This window comes from Sitophilus oryzae, unplaced genomic scaffold (genome assembly GCF_002938485.1).
Source record: "Sitophilus oryzae breed Bouriz unplaced genomic scaffold, Soryzae_2.0 scaffold_1869_pilon_pilon, whole genome shotgun sequence".
In the NCBI taxonomy this organism is placed as follows: domain Eukaryota; kingdom Metazoa; phylum Arthropoda; class Insecta; order Coleoptera; family Curculionidae; genus Sitophilus; species Sitophilus oryzae.
Genome location: NW_022146578.1, coordinates 1381445 through 1401589, shown reverse-complemented (window position 1 = coordinate 1401589; position 20145 = coordinate 1381445). Strand labels below are relative to the sequence as shown.

At 30.0% G+C, this 20145-nt stretch overlaps 1 protein-coding gene across 2 annotated transcripts in view; it reads left to right on the top strand.

Moving 5' to 3' along the window:
* Positions 1 to 20145, top strand: part of LOC115883295 (transcription factor sox-2) — a 113402-nt gene that overhangs the window by 3382 nt on the left and 89875 nt on the right. Inside the window, exons 1-2 of one of the 2 annotated variants that reach the window (XM_030901628.1) lie at positions 7807 to 7910; positions 19879 to 20120. In XM_030901628.1, the coding sequence (XP_030757488.1) occupies positions 7828 to 7910; positions 19879 to 20120 (325 nt within the window). In that variant the 5' untranslated portion in view covers positions 7807 to 7827. Of the gene's footprint in view, positions 1 to 7806; positions 7911 to 19878; positions 20121 to 20145 lie in introns of those variants that run through there. The other variant, XM_030901629.1, reaches the window with a different exon arrangement.

Genomic DNA, 20145 nt, shown 5'->3' with positions numbered 1-20145 from the left:
TCCAAAAAATTATACCTATTTTTTATTATGTTTGTTTAGTTTTAACAAATAAGATTGAAAAATGATTATTTAGAGCTTCAATAGAAACATCACGACAATTTCAGAGACCACTCCCTCTATTGTAGTAAGTGTAAAAATTTACCTGGATGGCAAATTTCTCATGATCACTTCAAACGATTGGTCCGAAAATCTGTACCTACAGATAAATAATTTCTGCATTTATTATAAATTTATTGCTCTAAACAATAAAATAATTATTTCTGATAAGTATTTTATACCATAATATCTAAAATTTATGAATCTAACAGATAATAAATAACTTACTAATATTTTTTATGGAAGCATTATCCCCTGAAGTTATCAGAGTAGGTAATTAGAAATTACTAGAGTTTCTCTAGTTGTCTGTTTTATATGGTAAATTTGTTCAACTATTTAATTTACCATATAAAACAGACAGTATCTAAACTTTACTCTAACAAAAATTATTTAATATACCAAAAAATATCATATAGCACCAAAAACGTGTGAAATTTGCAAATTTATTAACTTGATTTTTTCTAGTCATAATGTGTGTATTATTAAGTTGTAATTAATTGAAAGATGTACTACATTTAAAACTACATTATAGTTTATTATTTTATTAGAGATTTATTTTACAGCAGTAGTATTAAATATGGAAATAAGGATACCAATGGTGTGCATATAATGTAGGCAACTAGGCGTTGCCTATCCCAAACTATATCATATTCTTTTTATACGATTACATTATAGCTCATTACTAATCCACAAATATTCACAATACGCATTTTTTATCTTATTTTTATTCTAGAGACTACCTAATATTTATTGAAATAATTTTTGACTACTGCGTTATCGCTCAATTCACATATAAAATTTTAATGTATACCATACAGGCGCACCATATGATTTACGCCAAGTCGGTTTGATTTACTTTATATTACTTTTTAGTATATTACCGTAGATTGAAAAAATAAGATGCGCAACCTTATGGGCGATTTCGTGGCACAAAATATGTCCGAGATGTAGCTGGCGTTACCGTCAACATATTCGAGATTTAGTTTAGCTCTGCGCCGCCGCGCCGTCCCTGCGCGCTGATAGTTTACAGCGCAGCGGATAAACAATACTGTACCTTAGTTCTGCTTTCAGTCGACAGAGTGGGTGGTTACCGAAGACAGTGTTGCCAGAACAACGGATTAATCCGTAGATTTACCTATTTTGTGTATATATTTTTTTATTTGTGTACATATAGATTTACCTATTTTATTATAATAATAAAGAAATATGATTAAACTTAATTTTAATCAAAATATGTAGGTACATTGCCTTTTGTTTCATCTATTCTTTTCCATGAAATCAAGATACTCCAGGACAGAAACGAGGATAGAAATATTTTGTTATATTTAGAATATATATTTTCGTTGTTTATTCTATGTTTAAAACGAATAAATTTTCAATACATAAACGCGGATTTTTTATCCAATGATATTTTTGTAAAAAGTATTACAGATATTACACTTTTTAATCTGGCAACACTGTCGCTTTCAGTTCCACACCGTCTTCGATATGCCTTCGCTGACCGAATTAGAGAAAATGAGTGCTTTATGCGTTGGCCGCAAAACGAGTGGCCACAGTACAGCACTTAAGTGGAAATCATATCAGCCTTCGCCCATTAGGTTGCGTATCTTCCCAAATCTTTCAATCAACGATATTACTTTTTTAAGAATCTTCCATGTACCCTCCAGACCACAAGTACTGGAAGGCAAATGTGTAAGAAAGAGATAAAATAAGGATGGAAAGCGTGATTTAATTTCATCGCCCGTAGTCCTTTGCAGTGATGCCAAATCTGAAAATTTTTCTCTCAATTTACGATAAAAGATATGTGATTATATTAATTGATTAATTAATTATTGTCTATACTATTCTTATTTTATTTTGTTAAATTTTGACTATCCTACTTTGATTTGCACTGCACGCCACTGAAGGATACTGAAACGAGTACGAAAACTAAATATTAGTTTTCTGTAAATCAACAACATTCAATACCTAAAAAAATTAGCGCCACATGTTTTTTATGTATGCGGTATACCTATTATTTCCTTTTTGCATAATACGTTTTACCATCAGGTATAATATCTATGACAATATACGGTACTTTACATATTTACATGCATAATCTCTAAATATATCAATTGGCATGTACTATTGATAAACCTCAACCAATTATCTTGACATATACCTTACTATAAATAATTCCTAACTACTACAATAATTGTAGTAGCAGAAATTATTGCGGTTATAATATTGTGTTATATATGCAAATAATACATTTTATATTCATGGAATTAAAGCCTAATAATACCTGTATAGGTAAAAAACTCCATATGAATTATCACTAAATTACAAAAAAGTAATAGTAGGTATATTTTAGAAAATCTTATAGAAAATCAAACTTTGATCAGGCTTTTCTTTATTTGACATTTCTCTGAAAATTCGTCTGAATTTTAAGTAGAGTTTCCAACGGTCCTGTAATTCCAAAGAACATTTCCAAAGAACATTCTTTTTTGATCGTATTGTTCTCTTTTTTCTCGCGTATTGAAAATAATCTCTTTTTTGCTGCTTTTTTACACACCAAACTCAAAATAATAATAATAATAATATGTTTTTTTCAAACGACACAATAACATTAATTTTTGCGACGTGATATAAAATACTTTATACCTAACGTTAACCGTTTTTGAAAAAAATATATTTAAAATTTTTGGACGAAACAAACTGCCTCTCAAAAAAAATGTGTATAGCCATCTATGATATCTAGGGTTACCAGGTGAAAACTTATCCACCCCGGGCAAGCCTTCCGAAAAATCCGGACAAAATCCGGACGTCACAATTTTTTAGCGATATAAGAGCAAAAATAGTATATTATACTCTGTTTTTTTTCTCAGGTAAGATTTCGACAGACGATGACAGAAGCAAAGCAGATGACGTCCCATACCAATCTATTTATTTTACTAAAAAAAGTTTCTAATAATTTTTAAGTTAACTATGGATGTGTTTAAATATAAATTCGTCATGCGTCGTCACTTGTTGTTTTTAACCAGTTTTATTGGTTTATTTCAAAAATGACAGATCGTATTTCAATTTTATTGGTTTGACGGAACGATGAACGACAAACGGACGCCGATGCGTATGAACTCGCCTTTAGATTTTTGACGTTTGTCAAAGTCTTGCCAAATTATAGGTTATAATTTTGTGACAACTTTTGTCAAATACCCTGCGTTTTGGAAGATGATGCATTTTGATTCGTGTTATTACGTGTGTTTTGTGTCTTTTGAAGTCAAGTGGAGGAAAAATCGAGTGAAAATTAACTGTAGAACCCAGAGCACAGTTTATGGTTAATACTCGCTGCCCAGGCAGAAAGTCTTATACAGATACACCAATAAAGTTACTATCAATAAAGTTCGTATACCATCTCGTCGTAGATAAGTGCATCTCGAATATGGTAGAAGGACCATACTAAACACATACTAAAAACTGGAGTAGCTGTAAAATATCGACATCACACGATAGGTAAATAATGGATTTTAGTACTGCAGAAAAATAATGTCAAAAGGTACTGGTTTAAAAAATTAAGATTAAAGTTAATTAATCACCTGTGAGGTATAAAATTTGGTAAGTGTTATTATTAATAAAATAGTATGTTTTATTTATGTTGTTTTATTTATTCCTGCGGAATATTACAAATTTGTATTTGTACATTAGTTATATCGATAAATATAATCATAAATGCGGGAAGTTTCATAAAGCTTGAAAGTAAGAAATAGTTCTTTTTTATATTTTTTGGTATGTGGTGTCTTGTTTTTGTTTGTTTTGTATTAACACATACCGTTTTTTATTAAATAAAATAACTCGATTACATTTTTTCAGTTTTATACAGTTTTTTTCGCAATATTTTGAAGTTACTTGTCAGTCAAATTTTAAATACATATATTAATTTCCTGCTATGCGTTCCAGTTATACCAACTTATTTTTATGTAAAATAAAATAAACTACTTTGAAATTAAAATGACCGACACATCTATCACTGTCAAGGATCTTCTCGTTGGACAGACTATATTTTATTAGGAGTAAAAGTGATACTTTCTGTGGCCAGGTTGTGGAGTGGACGTTAGGGAAAAGTGATTTACTTTTATGCCTAGGCGTTATAATTACTTTTTATGTTGTCAATCATGTCCCAAAATTTAAATATTTTGTGACGTTTGAAAAAAAAATACATTTACAACTTTCAAAACATACGAAGTAAAACAATGAATTTACACTGCTGAATTTATCGAGGATTTTTTAAGTAACTAAATTTATTAAAACTAATATATTATTTTGCATTATTGTGACCTTTTCTTAATGGAACATTAAAATCCGGACGCTTATGAAAAATCTGCCCGGACTCAACCGGACGTAGTGAAAATCCGGATATGTCCGGATTAATTCGGACATCCGGTAACGCTAATGATATCAAGCCATGTATAATATCACAATTTATAAAATTTTACAGATAATTCAAGCATTTAATAAAAAATGGGGGTACCCATTTAAAATATGAAAGTTGTTGTCAATTTGCGGTATTTCCAGTGCCGTCATATTCAAAATATTTTTAATCGACAGATCTCATTGTGAAACAATGACGTACAAAAAATTTCCGATCTAGATATTATATAGTACTCTAGGAACTTAATGCACGCTCAGCCATAGAAAACATAAAATTATTTTCCACCAAATGTCAAATGTAGTGGCTATTTCTAAGCCGATTGGTATAATTGGGTTGATTTCTATTTCATAATGTCTAACAGACACTGTATTCATAAATATTGAATAGACTTCTCACATCATTTTTTGTTATCTAGTTTATTGTAATTAAACTTCTCTAACCTAGTGTGGGTACATATTATCAAAGCAAAACCTTCGAAGGCGGGTAAAAGGACAAACAACTCACAATCTTTAAGATAATCTGACACAGATTCGTGAGTTATTGCCTTGTTACCCGCCTTCAAACGGTTTTGCTTTGATGGTATATGACTCGTTCAAATGTATATTTATACAATTAAGGCCCCGTGAAATTTCCAGCTAGACGGACTAATCGCTCCATCTGTGTAAGCATTTTTTTAATTCACTCAAAATGAGTTATTTGGGTCATAATGACCTAAATACAAAATATTTTTTTTTTATTTTTTTGTTTGTCTGTTTGTCTGTCTGTAATACGATCACTCAAAAACCGCTGACCGATTTTAACCAAATTGACACACAAAAATACTGTGTGGCACCCGAGAATCTGTCTATTAGTTTTTGGTGGGAGGTGGGGGGTTGGTAAGAGGGTATGGTGAGGGGGTTAAAAGATTTAAAACAAATCGTAACTCCAAAGTACAGTAGCTAGCGAAACGAGTTTTTTTAAATGAAAGTTAAATAGAATATATGTACAGATTTGTTAGCAGGACGAAGTGATTTTTAAAATTGTTCTGAATGGCTACTTCTTTGTGAAATCGACTAAATATTAAAACATACCTGAAAAAACACCTAAGCACACAATGGCCTCGAAAATAAATTATTTGTCATAGTCAGTGGTTTGTCAGTTGAGAATTAATAATATCAAGTTTTAGATAATTAGGGTTCCAGTGTCATACGAGCCAGGCCTTAGATAACTAATATTGGAACAGAGAAGAGGTTAGGTTAAACGACATCTGAAGTCGAATGTAGCATACAAAAGAGCGGATTTTAGGAAATGCATCCTCTTAGAGAGTAAAATTATGTCGTAACAATTTGTTGTATGAAAATTCCTTACTAATTGTCTACGAAAAATGAATCCTAACAAAAAGAATTAACAAGAGATTGTTTGAAATCATGGGCAACACAAATGGGTAACAGTGAAAAAAAATAATAAAACTTGGTGATCTCTGGAATGTACGACATCCAGAAAATTCGGCCGCGAAATAGGATCATTCTAAAGAGACCATGAGTTAATTATTGGAAAGCGCAGTTTGTATGAAATCAGATGCTTAGAGATAGAATGGGGAATGAAAGTTTGCTGTACGAAAATATGCATTACTAAAACGATCCAGCCGGGTGATTAAGTACTAGGTTAAAAGTCATAATAAAGTAAAGAGAATAAAATGCCTCTTGAAAATGGAATAATGTGACGGGCTTTTATAATTTTTAAGTAAAAAATAATGTAAAATGAATAGTAAAGCAAAAAATAAAATACGACTTTTTTGTCGAGCGAGCCTTAAATAAGTTGCACATTATTCTTAGCGGGTTGTAGGTAAGCTTTATACCCTCAAAACACAGATATGGAAGTTTTTTCGCGTATAATTTTGTTTTGGGAATTGGAAATATTTTGAAAAATTTTTTTTTTTTTTGGCATTTTTTTTAGTTTTTAGTTAAAAACCCATAAATTTTTTGATAAATGCAACATAGATAGTAGAAATTTATAAAAAAAAAACCCCCGAAAAGATACAGTGGTCTTCAAAATTTAAGCAAAAAATCATTCTTTTTGGAAAATTTTTTTTTTTAAAGTAAAATAACTCAATATGTGGTAGTATGTATATAAACGGAAAGTGAAATATAGAATAAGTATTGATAGTAATAATTAAATGTTTGAGAATTGAAGTTCGAAGAATCGAAAAATCGAATGTGATGTCGAATTTCAGTCTATTGTGTTCGGGTAATTTCTAGTGAATGGGTCGGCGCCAAAAACCGACATTACGCCGATCCGCCGCACAACAAACCGCGCGCAACACATCGCATTGATCGAACACGGGCGTTGAATCAAACGCGAATCCTGCGAATGATATGGCTTTAAATTAATTTTATAATTGGTTTTATGTTGTTATATTGTAAATCCATTAATTGCGAGTAATTCTTTTTTGGATTATGTAATAATTTTAATTTTTTTGAAAAAAAAAAAAAAAAAAAAAAAAAAAAAAAAAAAAAAAAAAATAGTAGATAAAATGGTACTTAAACCGCAAGGGCAGATTAAATGATACTTGTTAACACGGAGGATAGGTATAAAAACTTCTATTTCTTCTCGCACCGTTTTTTTTAATTGCTGTCATTTTTGAAAATTTTTTTTTTTTTTTTTTTTTTTTTTTATTAAAGTATTTTTTATGGAAGTAGTTTGGATAGGACGTTTATCGCCTCAGCCTGAATATCTGTTGTAATTTAGCGTATCGCAGATTCGTTTTGGGCCATTTCTGGCTCCAAATATCAATCAGCCCAATGCACAAAGAGACATTAGAAAATATGACGTCAAAGACTGGACACCTAAAGGAGACGAGATTATTTAGTGTCAAATTACATAGAAAACCAACTCCAACCCAGCACAATATTATTTCTACTCGTAATAAATCCTTGAAATAATAATTTCTGAATTATGTTTTAGAAACGTAACTCGCCATTGAAAAAATAATTGTTTTTATTTTGTTATGTTTTATTTAAAATTGCATTATCGTATAATCGCCGAAATTAATTCACTCGCGATTTAATCGTTCGTGAATTAATCTTTTTTTTTTTTTTTTTTTTTTTTTTTTTTTTTTTTATTTATAATAATAAACTATTAGTTAATAATTATGTATTTTAAGTCTAGCGAAAAGAAACACCCTATATTATAGCAAGACGTCTCATCCTGGAAATGTTTTAAAACGGGTTTCTGTCTATTGAAAAGGGATAAAAATAACGTGTGTACAGAAAAAAATAGATGTCATGAAAGAGTACTAGTATCAATTGTTTATCCGTATAGAAACAGATTTAAAGTCAGTTAGAATGATGGTCCCTCAACGCTACGAGTATATTCCAAACTGTTATATTTCACACGAGTCTGTTCCAAACTCTTATCACAATTTCGGGTAGTGAAAAGATTTTTAAATTTTTTAATTAAGTAATCTTTAAGTGTATTTTAGTATCTTTCCAGATAGTAATTATTTAAAAATTACTAAAATTACTTAGAACATTGTAAAAATCTCTTTAGAGATCTATATATAGTGTGAATAGATTTATATGTAGGCTTTACATCATAGATAAGTTTTGCGATTGGGTTCATTTCGAAATAATAATTACTGGTAGGGTATATTTTAAATATTTTTAATAATAACAGGGGTTCGCAAATAGCGCGTGTCGGGAATTGCTGTAATTCTTAGAATAAAAACCTTGAGAATTATTGTCAACGATGTAGACCGTAAAGAGTACCTACGAGGTGTATTCAGAAATATGTTGACTTCTATAGGGTGGCTCAGAAACGTGTGAGTGGATCTATATGTTTTTTTTAATGGAATTAATATTGGCATTTTTAATCACATCCCTAATGAACTTGTGTTCTCCGATTTTTTCTAAAGCCTGTCATCTTGACATTTGACAGAAACATAGTTTTCTTTAAATGAAAACAATTGGCCATCGAACTTTATAAAAAGTGCCAATTTTTAAGCTTTTCAGCGATATAAGGCATAAATGTTTGCTTCCTTTCAGATTACTTTACATAAGCCTTAGATATGAGTAAATATATTTCGATAGTTTAGAGATATTAAAAAATAGTATGTATATTATTTTTTAACTAAAATAATATTTTTTTTATTATATATATAATTAAATAAGTATAAATTAGGCATTATTGGAATAGTTTCGAGTAGACCCATGAATACGTCTGATTTTTTCGCTATTTTTTTTTTTGAATTTTATTTTTATTTTTTTTTACTTAAAAAACATATAAAACAAAAAAAAAAAAAAAAAAAGATTATTTTTATTGTATCACAAAAAAATCCCAAACAGTAGGGGGACCGGTACAATACCCGAGATGCGATGAGAGCTATTGAAATCGCATAAAAAATCTGACACATTTGAACTAAAAATTAATATGAAACAAAAAAATAAATAAACATTTTTTTTAATTATAAATATATAGGTACAAAAAAGTATAAAGTTTAAATTTTAAAATTAAAATTAAGAATTACATTTACAGTTTACAATAACATGTAGTGAATAAAAAGATTATTCCAGCTCTTCATTTCCACATCAAGTCTATTCTTAAACATATTCACAATTATTGTAGCATCCCAAGAAGCAAATTTAAGCAAGCAATATTTTTTTAGTTTTCAAATTAAATTAATTTTTTTTTTTTTTTTTTTTTTTTTTTTATGTTTTTGAAAAAAAAAGAAAAAAAAAGAAAAATATTGTTTTGTTTTTTTTTTTTTTTTTTTTTTTTTTTTTGAAAATATTGAATTTATTTCTCTGACTACACCTTGTATAAGAGGTTGTTTTGAAACCCAATATTTAGTAGACATTTTAAACGATACTAGATAAATATAGAGCGGGCGTCTTTCCAATACGTTAACCCGTCCCATATACCTCTATCTCCTAACGTCGCTTTGGATGATCGATTAGGAAACCTACGCGCCGCATTTCCGAAACACTGAACTTTTAAAAAAACTTGCCCCAAGCAAAGTACATTACCGAATGTGGTGTGATTGGTTATCATTCCCACTTAAGTAAAAATTAGTTTCATTGTTTTACTTTAATTTGAATAAAAAATATATTCATTTTTTTTTTTTTTTATATAGTTTTTTAATTTACATAAAATACAATTTATCGGTGACTTAAAATGATCAGACAATGACTGTCGTATATCCTCCAGTTGAAGAGAACAGAATAGTTTAATTTATTTAAAGATTCAATAAAATTAAAAATATCAAGAAATGCTATAGGTACTCAAATTTCATGAAAGATTGAATGACTAGATATTAGAGAACTCTATATTATAAGTACATATATAATATTTACACACAAGAAATAAAAAAATGAGGCTTTAAATAGTTCAAATTCATAAAACATATTTCACTGAATATAATATTAAAGAATTTTCATTACGGATTGCACCAACCCAATTCCTTCCTGGTCATTCGATTTCCCATTTCTCTTCCACTCTATCGACCTTTCGTCCCTTTCTTCGGACGTCCTGCGAGGCTATTTTGTCCTTTCGACCGCCCACGGACATTCACAACATTGTTAAGATTCTTATAAGTCAATTTGTGGCGATAATTGAGCGTTGCCGTTTTATCTATCTTACTTAGGATCTGTTTGTCCGTTTATTGTCGGTTTGTCCGTTTATTGTCGGTCAAGTAGGAAAATGATTAAATTTGAAATTATATAACAAAAATTGGGAATAAAAATTAATGCTACAAGGATAATATGTAAGAAATTCTTAATGTGGTTTAACTATGTCCCCCCCCCTGACCATTTTTATATGTACCATATTTCTCCATATACGAAAGTTTCAATAGCACATCTTTTTTCAGTTTTATTTATTTATATGATATACAGGGTGTCCCAGGCTGAGCGTGCATTAGAAGTTTCTAGAGAACTACAACATCTAGCTCGGAGATTTTTTGCACATCATTGTTTTACGAGATCTGTCGATTAAAAATATTTTCAATATGGCGGCACTTCCGGAAATACCGGAAGTTGACAGCAACTTTCTTATTTTAAATGGGTGCCCCCATTTTGCATTACATACTTAAATTCTTTGTAAAATTTTATGAATTTTGATATGAAACACTATATCTAACATTGACCGTTTTTGCGAAAAAAAATATTTAAAATTTTTCAACGAAAAAAACTGCCTGTCAAAAATATGTGTGTAGTCTAAACATCAAATTTAGTGATTACCACAGCCACTGTGCCATAAAGAGAAAATATGTAGCTATCTATTTCAAAAATTAAATTGTTCGAATGTCATATAATAATGGCCGCAGCTGTCATAGAATTGAGCCATTAAAAAATTATCATAAATCATTTTTTTTTCAAATGGAAACCCACTTTTTTTATTTCACTAGTGAAAAGGCTTTTCAATTCGTTACATTTTGACTATACATGTTCCTATACCTAAAATAAATCGTTTTTAAGTTATTTAAGATTTAGTTTTAAGGCGTATATTTTTCCTGATTTTAACCAGTAGCCTATGACTTTAAACGTCAAGTGATGTAAAACATTAGATCTGACCATGTCATATTGTGACGCATTGTTCAAAAAACAGCATCATTTCCGAGCCAATTTTGCGCTGGTTTTTTTATATTACTATTACTCTTTATATTTATTTTTTACTATTATTATTTTTTATATTATATTACTATTATTAATAATATCAACTATTAGATATCACTAAAAAGCGAAAATACGAGATATATCTTTATAAATACACTTTTTAAACTCTTAAGCAGGCAGTATTTATAATACAGGAAATTCAAATAATTCGTTTTCTGACAGATGGACATAAATTGTCTGACCGTTTGACATTTAATGTCAAAGGAAGCTAGATAAATCAAGAAAAATATACGTTTTCAAATTAAATCTTAAATAACTTAAAAACCATTTATTTTAGGAATAGGAACATGTATAGCTAAAAAGTAACGAATTGTAAAACCTTTTCTTCATCATCTTCAACTAGTGAAATAAAAAAAGTGGGTTACCATTTGAAAAAAATGATTTATGATTAATAAATTAACTAAATCTAGTTAAACGGTATGGGAATTTGAATAGCTATATACGGGATTAACCATTCTGGAACAAGCAAACATTTTTATGAAGAATGCATTTTTCTCAAAATGTCAATAATAAAAAAGTTGTTTTTTCTTGTTAAGACAATCCGGGGACATACAGTAGATATTCACATCTCAATATTTTTTTCTTTAATGTTATAAACATTTATCCCAATTTGGTTATGCATGAACCATTATAATATAAAACCCCTAGATTTAAAAAATAATAATTTATAAATAAAAAAACATGTAAAGAAAGATTGTCGATGGGTAGAATAACTGAAACATCTTAGACATTTTTTATTATATTTTTAGCGGATCTTTAGAAGTTGAAAATTTTCTTTCTGTATTTACTTTAAACTACTCTGTTAAGCTACCTGAATCAATAAAAATCAAACCTAAAATTTTACTTTCCTAGCTACAAATATTGCCGACGCGACGGTGTAATAAATATTTCAGATTATATACTATCCTTAAAAAGATAATGCCTTCATGGCAAGTTAGTAAAGGCAAAATTTAGAGAATTTTTCTGTAAACTTTTGTGAGGGTTCGCTGAGATTGACCATAAACCATAAATCAGTTTTAAAAGCCAGGACAGCGACTATTTATTGGGGTCTTGTTTACCTTAATAATAATAATTTCTATTTTGTAAAAATTTCAGAATCTTTGAATATTCTAAATAAACAAATGAGTACTTTTAAAGATAATATTAGCTGTATATTTTCTGTATTAATAATTACAATTACATTTTTAAATATGTTAATATAGTATCTTAAGAAAGACGGTATTTTGCCACTGAAAACAGAAATCTTAAAAATAAAAAAGACTTTTGAACTTTATCTTTTACAAAAAGCCACTGCTTTAAGCCCCATACTCGCTACATGCATCCGTACATCTATATGCACGTGGTGAGTATGATGCGGTTCGTCAATGCGATTCGTTAGTTCGTTTGGAATCGTACATTGCGTTCGTGATATTTCTTTAGGTAGTTCGCCCAAAACAGACATTCCGCCAAACCACCATCGCACAACCTATCGCATCGACGCATTAAATTGACACTTTGATGAACCGCATCAGCACATAATAAGTATGGGGTTTTAGGATCCATACAATATCACCATCTGCACAATCAAATTAACAAAAATAATAAAGACAAATTATATAATTTAAACTACTTAGACAACACTTTTTATGAGAGGATTTTTCACTATATTATTGAAATCGCAGGTGTTTAGTTTGGCTAGTGTTTGCCTTGAAGACGGGAGGATATAGACTACCGAAGACGTTGAGCGTTTTTGTTGATTAGGCAAATTTGTTTATGAATAAAAAGCCACTTATAGGTATACCACCTAATCTGATATCCCTTTAGATTCTAAGACAATCGTATTTTACGATAAAAATATCTTTTTATTTCATAGATTTCTTGATTTCTGTTTCAATTCCGAAATAATCATTATCATAATAATTTTCAGCTCATTCAACCATTTCCAATTATGGTGTAACTTCCTTCACATATTTAGATGCTCTCTTTGTAGTTTGGCCCATTGTTGTCTATTGTTGGCTATGCGCGCCCAAGTTATCATTGCCAATTTTCTAATACCATGATCTAATACCATCTCAAGTTTGGTCTTCTTCTAGGTCTTTTAATTCCTCGTGGATTCCATGCTGTAATTTTTATGGCCCATCTGTTTTCCGTCCTTCTTGCCAGGTGTCCTGCCCATTGTCACTTGAGGGATTTGACTCTGTGGATGACATCTATTAGCTGGGATTTTTGTCGTATCCACTCTATTCTTTTACGGTCTTTCTTGGTTATACCCAGCATATTTCGTTCCATTGAGCGTTGTGTAATCTGCAGTTTTCTTATAATTATTATAGTTTCGCATGCATAGGTCATGACTGGTAGTACACATTGGTTGACTGTTTTCTTCTTTAGATAAAACGGCATTCTAGATTTATATATGATTGAGTTTCTTGCGTAACTACTCCATGCTAACTTAATTCTTCTGTTGATTTCTGGTAGTAGAGATCCCGAGCTGTGTATTAGTTGTCCCGAAGATTTGTATTCTTCTACTATTTCCAGTGCTGGTCTTCTGTCTGTTTACCTTATCTGGATTCTTTCTCTTTACCTTATCTGCTATTTCCCGCGTTGTATTATTTATTAGAATGTATTTTCTGTCTACTAGTTTGTTATGCATAACTTAGTTTCTGCTAAATTCATTTTGAGACCAACTTTAATAGTCAGTTCCAAAATATATACCCATGATTTTTTTAAAGGTATGATCTTGCTGCAAAGTATAGATATTAATTTATATTAATAGTAATTGTCCACAACAACCATTTCATAAAATATATTATCATATTAATAATAATTTATTATACGCCAATTAAATATACCATTAACTGTATATTTTTTGCAACATGTCATTAATTACTTATAAACATATTTTATAACGTTTGTATGACTGTATAAAGTTATTTATAAATAATAATTTTATTAACGTAATTAATTATTTTTAATTCAATATATTTAAAGAAATTTACTTATATTTAATTAAAATTGTTGTATAATAGCCAACTACAGATTTATAAATATAGGTCAATTACTAAAATCCATGTTTATGTCTCTATATGAGTGAAACAAAAGAAGTAAAATAAAATCATTAGTTAATCATTAACTCCTATATAGGGTGTCTCAGAAATAAGTACAAGTATATTAAGAGGTGGTAGATCAGCCATATCTTCTCTGTGTCATTTTTAAAATAAATTGATAATAAACGATGTCTACCAAAATATGGCCAGTACGAACACCTGATATGATATGAAGCCAATACCAACTTGTAGCAAGGCTGTTATTAAGCCAATTTCTTTTTTTTTGTAATTGTACCATTACATCGCTTAGCTTTGACTGCTCTATTACCATAAACCATAAATCAAATCAAACCAAACATAAGTTAAGAAAAAAAGCATTCATATTTACTTTTTTTATTTTGTCAACCGTATTTGTTTTAACTATATTGCACACATTGGTCTTTAAATATTATTTTTTGAGACAAATAGGTATTGAAATTAAAGTGTAGATTAAAACAAAACTGAATTATATAAAAAGTAAAATATGTTCTCTTCAGGGGCGCATTGAGGGGCTCATATATTATAAATAAGATAAAATATGGCATAAAATGAAATTGTAATGAAAGGAATTTATAATAGCATTCAAAAAAATAAAATCCACGTCAATCCAAATTCTTTTCCACAGTCACAATACCTTTCAGCTCAAAATTTAATTGTAACTATCCATAAAAGAAACATATTTTTTCTTTATCGTTTTTCAAATAAGTCCAAAATAACTTTGAAAATTTCCAAAAAAAATGATTTTTTGCTCAAATTTTGAGAACCACTGGATCTTTTCTGGATTTTGTTTCTTGTAAATTTAATCTACTATCTATTTTGCCATATTATCAAGAAATTATTTTCTTTTAAGTAAAAACTAAAAAAAATCCTTCAAAAAATTCCGAATTTTCAAAAAAAATGTTTCGCGGAAAAAACCTCATAGGCGTGTTTCTGGGGTTGAACTATACTACCAGTTAAAATACTTGTACCTATTTCTGGGACATCTTGTATACTTTACTTAAATATTGCCACTACCCCCTACCCCTCCCGAGACCCCTCCCAGACTAAATCTCTAAATGCGCCACTGGTTCTTCGTTAAATTAATTAAATCATAACAGTAGCACATTGCATAAACTACTGTGAAAATAAACTAGTAAATAAACATTTCGTTTAACTGAGGAAAATTTAAAATTTAAATGAGATTCTTTCAGAGAAATTCTGTGCACACTTCAAAAAAAACTCTTCTTGTATATAATTTAATTGTTAAAAAAGGTTTAGATGAGATTTTAAAAAGATAATGTCATGAAAAAAAAAATGGAAAAATAGCACGTAGACAGAAATGTATCTAATTTTCTCATTTTACTTATTTTTTGTTACACATTTATATGTATTACCAAGTTAGAGATAAGGTAACATTTGTTTAAAATTGATTTCACTTTTTTCAAATTATTTTTTATAGTTTATATCTTGCTATTTTCATTCTTTTCTGCAGTCAATTACAATACTAATTATTGTGTAACAGTGACTAACCTACATAAATCTCTATAAATACTTTATCCATTAAAAAAAAATAAGCAGAATAGATGTTACAGTTGTTAATAGCGCAAGTAATTTATGTATCACCTTAATAAAATATTACCAGCAACATCTTACAACACCATCTCTAAAACAATTAAACAAATATTGAAGTTTACTCGCGAAGAAATTTAAATTTCAAATCAGGATTTTTTCTCTAACTCACCATCTTTAATGACGACCTGTAGTCACTTCTGCATACATACACTCGATAGTATCGATTACCGTCTCCTTGTTCTCTGACATCGTTGAGTTGCATACACTTAAAACGACATGAAATGATGAAGAAAAAAAATTCCTGACGTCAAAGATTTAGTCCGTATTAAGATAATAAAGATTTAAGTACATTCTTTTTACAAAAAAATATTGTAAAAATGCAATTAAAAACTTAATTTATCTTGAACGAAATAAATGATAATGAGAATAGAAAAAAATCAACATTGTTTAAGAAATAATATTTCATAATCAAAATATCCAAACAAAATTAAAAAATATTAAAGTAGATAACAAAAAGTTAAATTAAGGGTGAAGTTAATTTTTAAGTAAGTCAATTCGATATATTTGTAAGATTCAATTTTATTATTTGTGTAAATTATTGCCTTTTACAGGGTGTCCCAGAAATAAGTACAGATATTTTAAGGGGTGGTAGATCTGGCCAAAAGAAACATAGTTACTCTTTACCATTTTAAAAACAAATTGAAAATAAGTTATTTAACTTTGAAAATTTAAAAAAATAAAGGCAACATTTGGAGAACCGCCGCGCCGGCAGATAACACCATCCATTTTGCATAGATGCATTACATTTTTAAGATGGTGTTATTATTACACAAAATAAATTAAAGGAAAAAACTTCCCCACAATATTAAAAAAATATATTTATGGCAGATCGATGTGACTGCGACAGTTCTCTTTTTCGATACACACTTAACTAAAATACACTTCACTGTGCTGCTTTACTTGTAAATGCTATTATAATAACTACTAAATAACAGTCCCCATTTCTAAGACATTATTTTCAAATAAGCTTCATCATAATTTGATCATAATTTTTTATTGAAATTTTCTGTTCATATTAGTTTTTTGTAGAACTATTAGTAACGGGCACTGATCTCAAAAGATTAAAATTATCATTCCTAATTTTTTGTGTAGAAATTTGAAATTGCTGTGAATTTATAAGTATAGAAATATGTAGGATATACGTTCATGGATAACGTTAGGAGGTGGCAACAGTGCAAGGTTTAGATACATGGGCACCGTAGAGAAATCTCAGGTGAATAAATAAGTGGCACTAAAAAGTTTTTTTAAATTTCCCGGAAAATGTCAAGAAAAATTTAAAATTTTCAACAATTTTTTTCGCATAAAAAATTAAAAGGCATGTTTCTAAGGTCGAAATATACTAGCTAAATTATCTGCACTTATTTCTCAGACACCATGTATAGGATAAGGATTGAGTAATAGAAAAGAGGTGTGTGTTAAGAAGAAATATGAAGTTTTTCAAGAGATATGGAAATCCTCAAATAACACTCGGCTAATATTATTGATCGTTCAAAAACATAGAAGCATGGATCACAGAAAAAAGTGAGCAAACCAATGAGTGGAAGAATAGAACCCGGACATAAAATAACCGGTAAAACTGAAAAGTTTATGTTTTATATCATTGTTCTCGAAATAAAGCAGATCTAGAAATGGGGATATTACAATGATATGTTTCCTTTATAGTCAGTTTCCACTATAGACAGTAACTGAAAACGATAAAGCTTTTGAAATGTGTTGCAAGAAAATGTGAAAAATTCCATGGACAGAGAATAGCCAATAAAGAAGTACTACATAGAATAAGGATAAAATGTGAAAAAATAGGAGATAGAGGAAAAATAGGTAATAAAAAAGAAAAAATTGCAATCTGCGCTTATTAGAAAAAGAGAGGTAAATGGTGAACTATTAAGACTCCATTTCACTAGTCCAAAAAAATAACAAAATAGGCGTTTGGCATTTAATGTTGTGATTACAGTGATATATAATTTATCTGGTTTTGTAATCAAATGCTCCCTATTTTTTGGCAAATGCTAAAGTCCTGCAAACCTTAATCAAGCCTTAATCAAAGCACGTGTGTTTGGAATTTTGGGTGTGGCTTAACACAACAGGATCGGGCTAAGCCTTAGGCAGATTTCTGAAATATAATATATATTTCCTTCGGCCACACACCCGCTTTATCCGACCCCTTAGAGCGACCTGAACAGTACAGCGTAATAGACTATTAAGGCTAATGCAAAAGGAAAATCAGAAAAAGTCTAAGAGACACAAGAATGTATACTTAGCTAAGTAATGTAAGAGAGTGCGACTGCGACTTCAAGAGGATTTATTTAGAGCTACAATCAATAAAGTAAAAATTGCACTGGTGGTCTAATCTCAGATATAAGACGGTACTGGAAGAAGAAAAAGAATGTTATTCAGAAACAAAAACATTAGGCTCTAATTTTGTACCTGTTCTTCCGAATTTTTCCTTATATTCCCTTTATGTTTTTCTTCCATTATAGCAGTGATCACATTTTCTATAATTCTCCACCAAATTTCTTTACTCCTCACTAATATTATGCGGCGTTATCTTCAAACAACAATCCGTACCAGCTCCGATTCTAAAATATTCAAAATTATTGGAATACGAAAGTGAAGAACGGTCGACGACAGAACAAACACAAAACTTACGCCTCTCAAAACAATAACAGCCCATATGGTAATTAGAGTTGTAGCGAGAATATTCCGAGCGCATTACGCGGGAAATGAACAATAATGAGCGTGAAAGGAACAAACCTGAACAAATAAAGCGTCAAGGAGATTTTGAACAGTATAGAGTCAAAAATCGCAACGAGTAGAGGTTACCGATTGTTAAGCGTGAGAGATTGAGACTTTAGTTTATTGCAGGACTGCAGTGTAACAATGCGAAATATGCTAATAGAACAGTTAAAGTTTTAGTTCCGATCAGTATTAAATATTATAATGTATATGCCAGAACACCTTATCACTGAGTGCGCCGAGACGACAACCATTCGTGCTATAAACTTGGGAACGACGGATATCGAAGATTGAGAACCAACCTCTGCAAAACCGTCTCAGATACTGGCTTTTGTCAAAGCCCTGAAACTGCATGGTGATTTATAACTCTAGAAAGGGGGACACAATAGATTTATAAGGTTACCATGAGTAACTTCCTCCCTTTTATACAATCAATCAATCAGTCAATATGTATATGCCATACTTGCAATTATAAAAAAATCAGTCACATTTTAACTGCCTTGAAATAACCAAGTGATTACATGTGAAGATTAGTAATGAAAGCTTGAAATCGTACAAGATTACCGTTTAACAATGTCAGTTAAATGATTCCTTCCAATCAGCAATTTTTGCATCATGGCAAAATTTGTTTTCATTAAGTTAACAAAACGATTTATGTTTTTTTTTCCTTATAGATAAATAAATAAAGGTAATACTGACCGCTTAAATAATTCTCAACTAATTTAAAGTTGACAAGAAAATTTTAGCAAATAATATAAGTGGGTTAGAAAAATTGGCTAATTCCTTCAGAAAATTGATTATTATATGTAGGAGTTTTAGACCGTAATTTCAAGATTGCCCCCCCATATAACAATGTCAAATATGCTAAGTTCTACATGCTATGCATGCTTTAAATTAATTTCATGATGTCAAAAAATTTTATCATAAAATATATTGACTCTAAATTAGTTTATATTTTTTTCTTTTTATTCCTGGCTTTAGGTGGTTGGGGTCGTAAAGATGTTACTGGATTTTATTTATTATTTTATTTTTATCGACGACGGCGACGTCTCGACAATATATGTCTTTTTCAAGTCTCTTGAACGTAGATTGCTACAGAATCAAAATTGTAAAAAACTGGACAAACACACAATAACCCATATTAAAACTATTATTTTATTTGTTTAGGAACATCACACTTTAGTATACAGCACGTATTTTCTCGCAGACCGTTTTGTATAAAACATATTCATCGTTTCAATAGCCGATGTCTACTAAAAAAATCAATTACGGCTATTGCTCGACGAGTAAATATTATTAATTGTATTTATTTTTACAGGTCTGTGAGCCAGATGTGCGAAAGTGGCTTCAATGCCGCAGAAGGATTCTCCAGGATGGCGTCCCTGGGCGGGACGCCCATCGGTATTCCGCAAGGTTTACAAACACCTCAAGCTGTCAAAAAGCAAGAGGACCACATCAAAAGGCCCATGAACGCGTTTATGGTGTGGTCACGTCTTCAGCGCAGAAAGATAGCACAGGAGAATCCGAAAATGCACAATTCAGAAATTTCGAAAAGACTCGGTGAGTTCTGCAATTTCTGATGCTA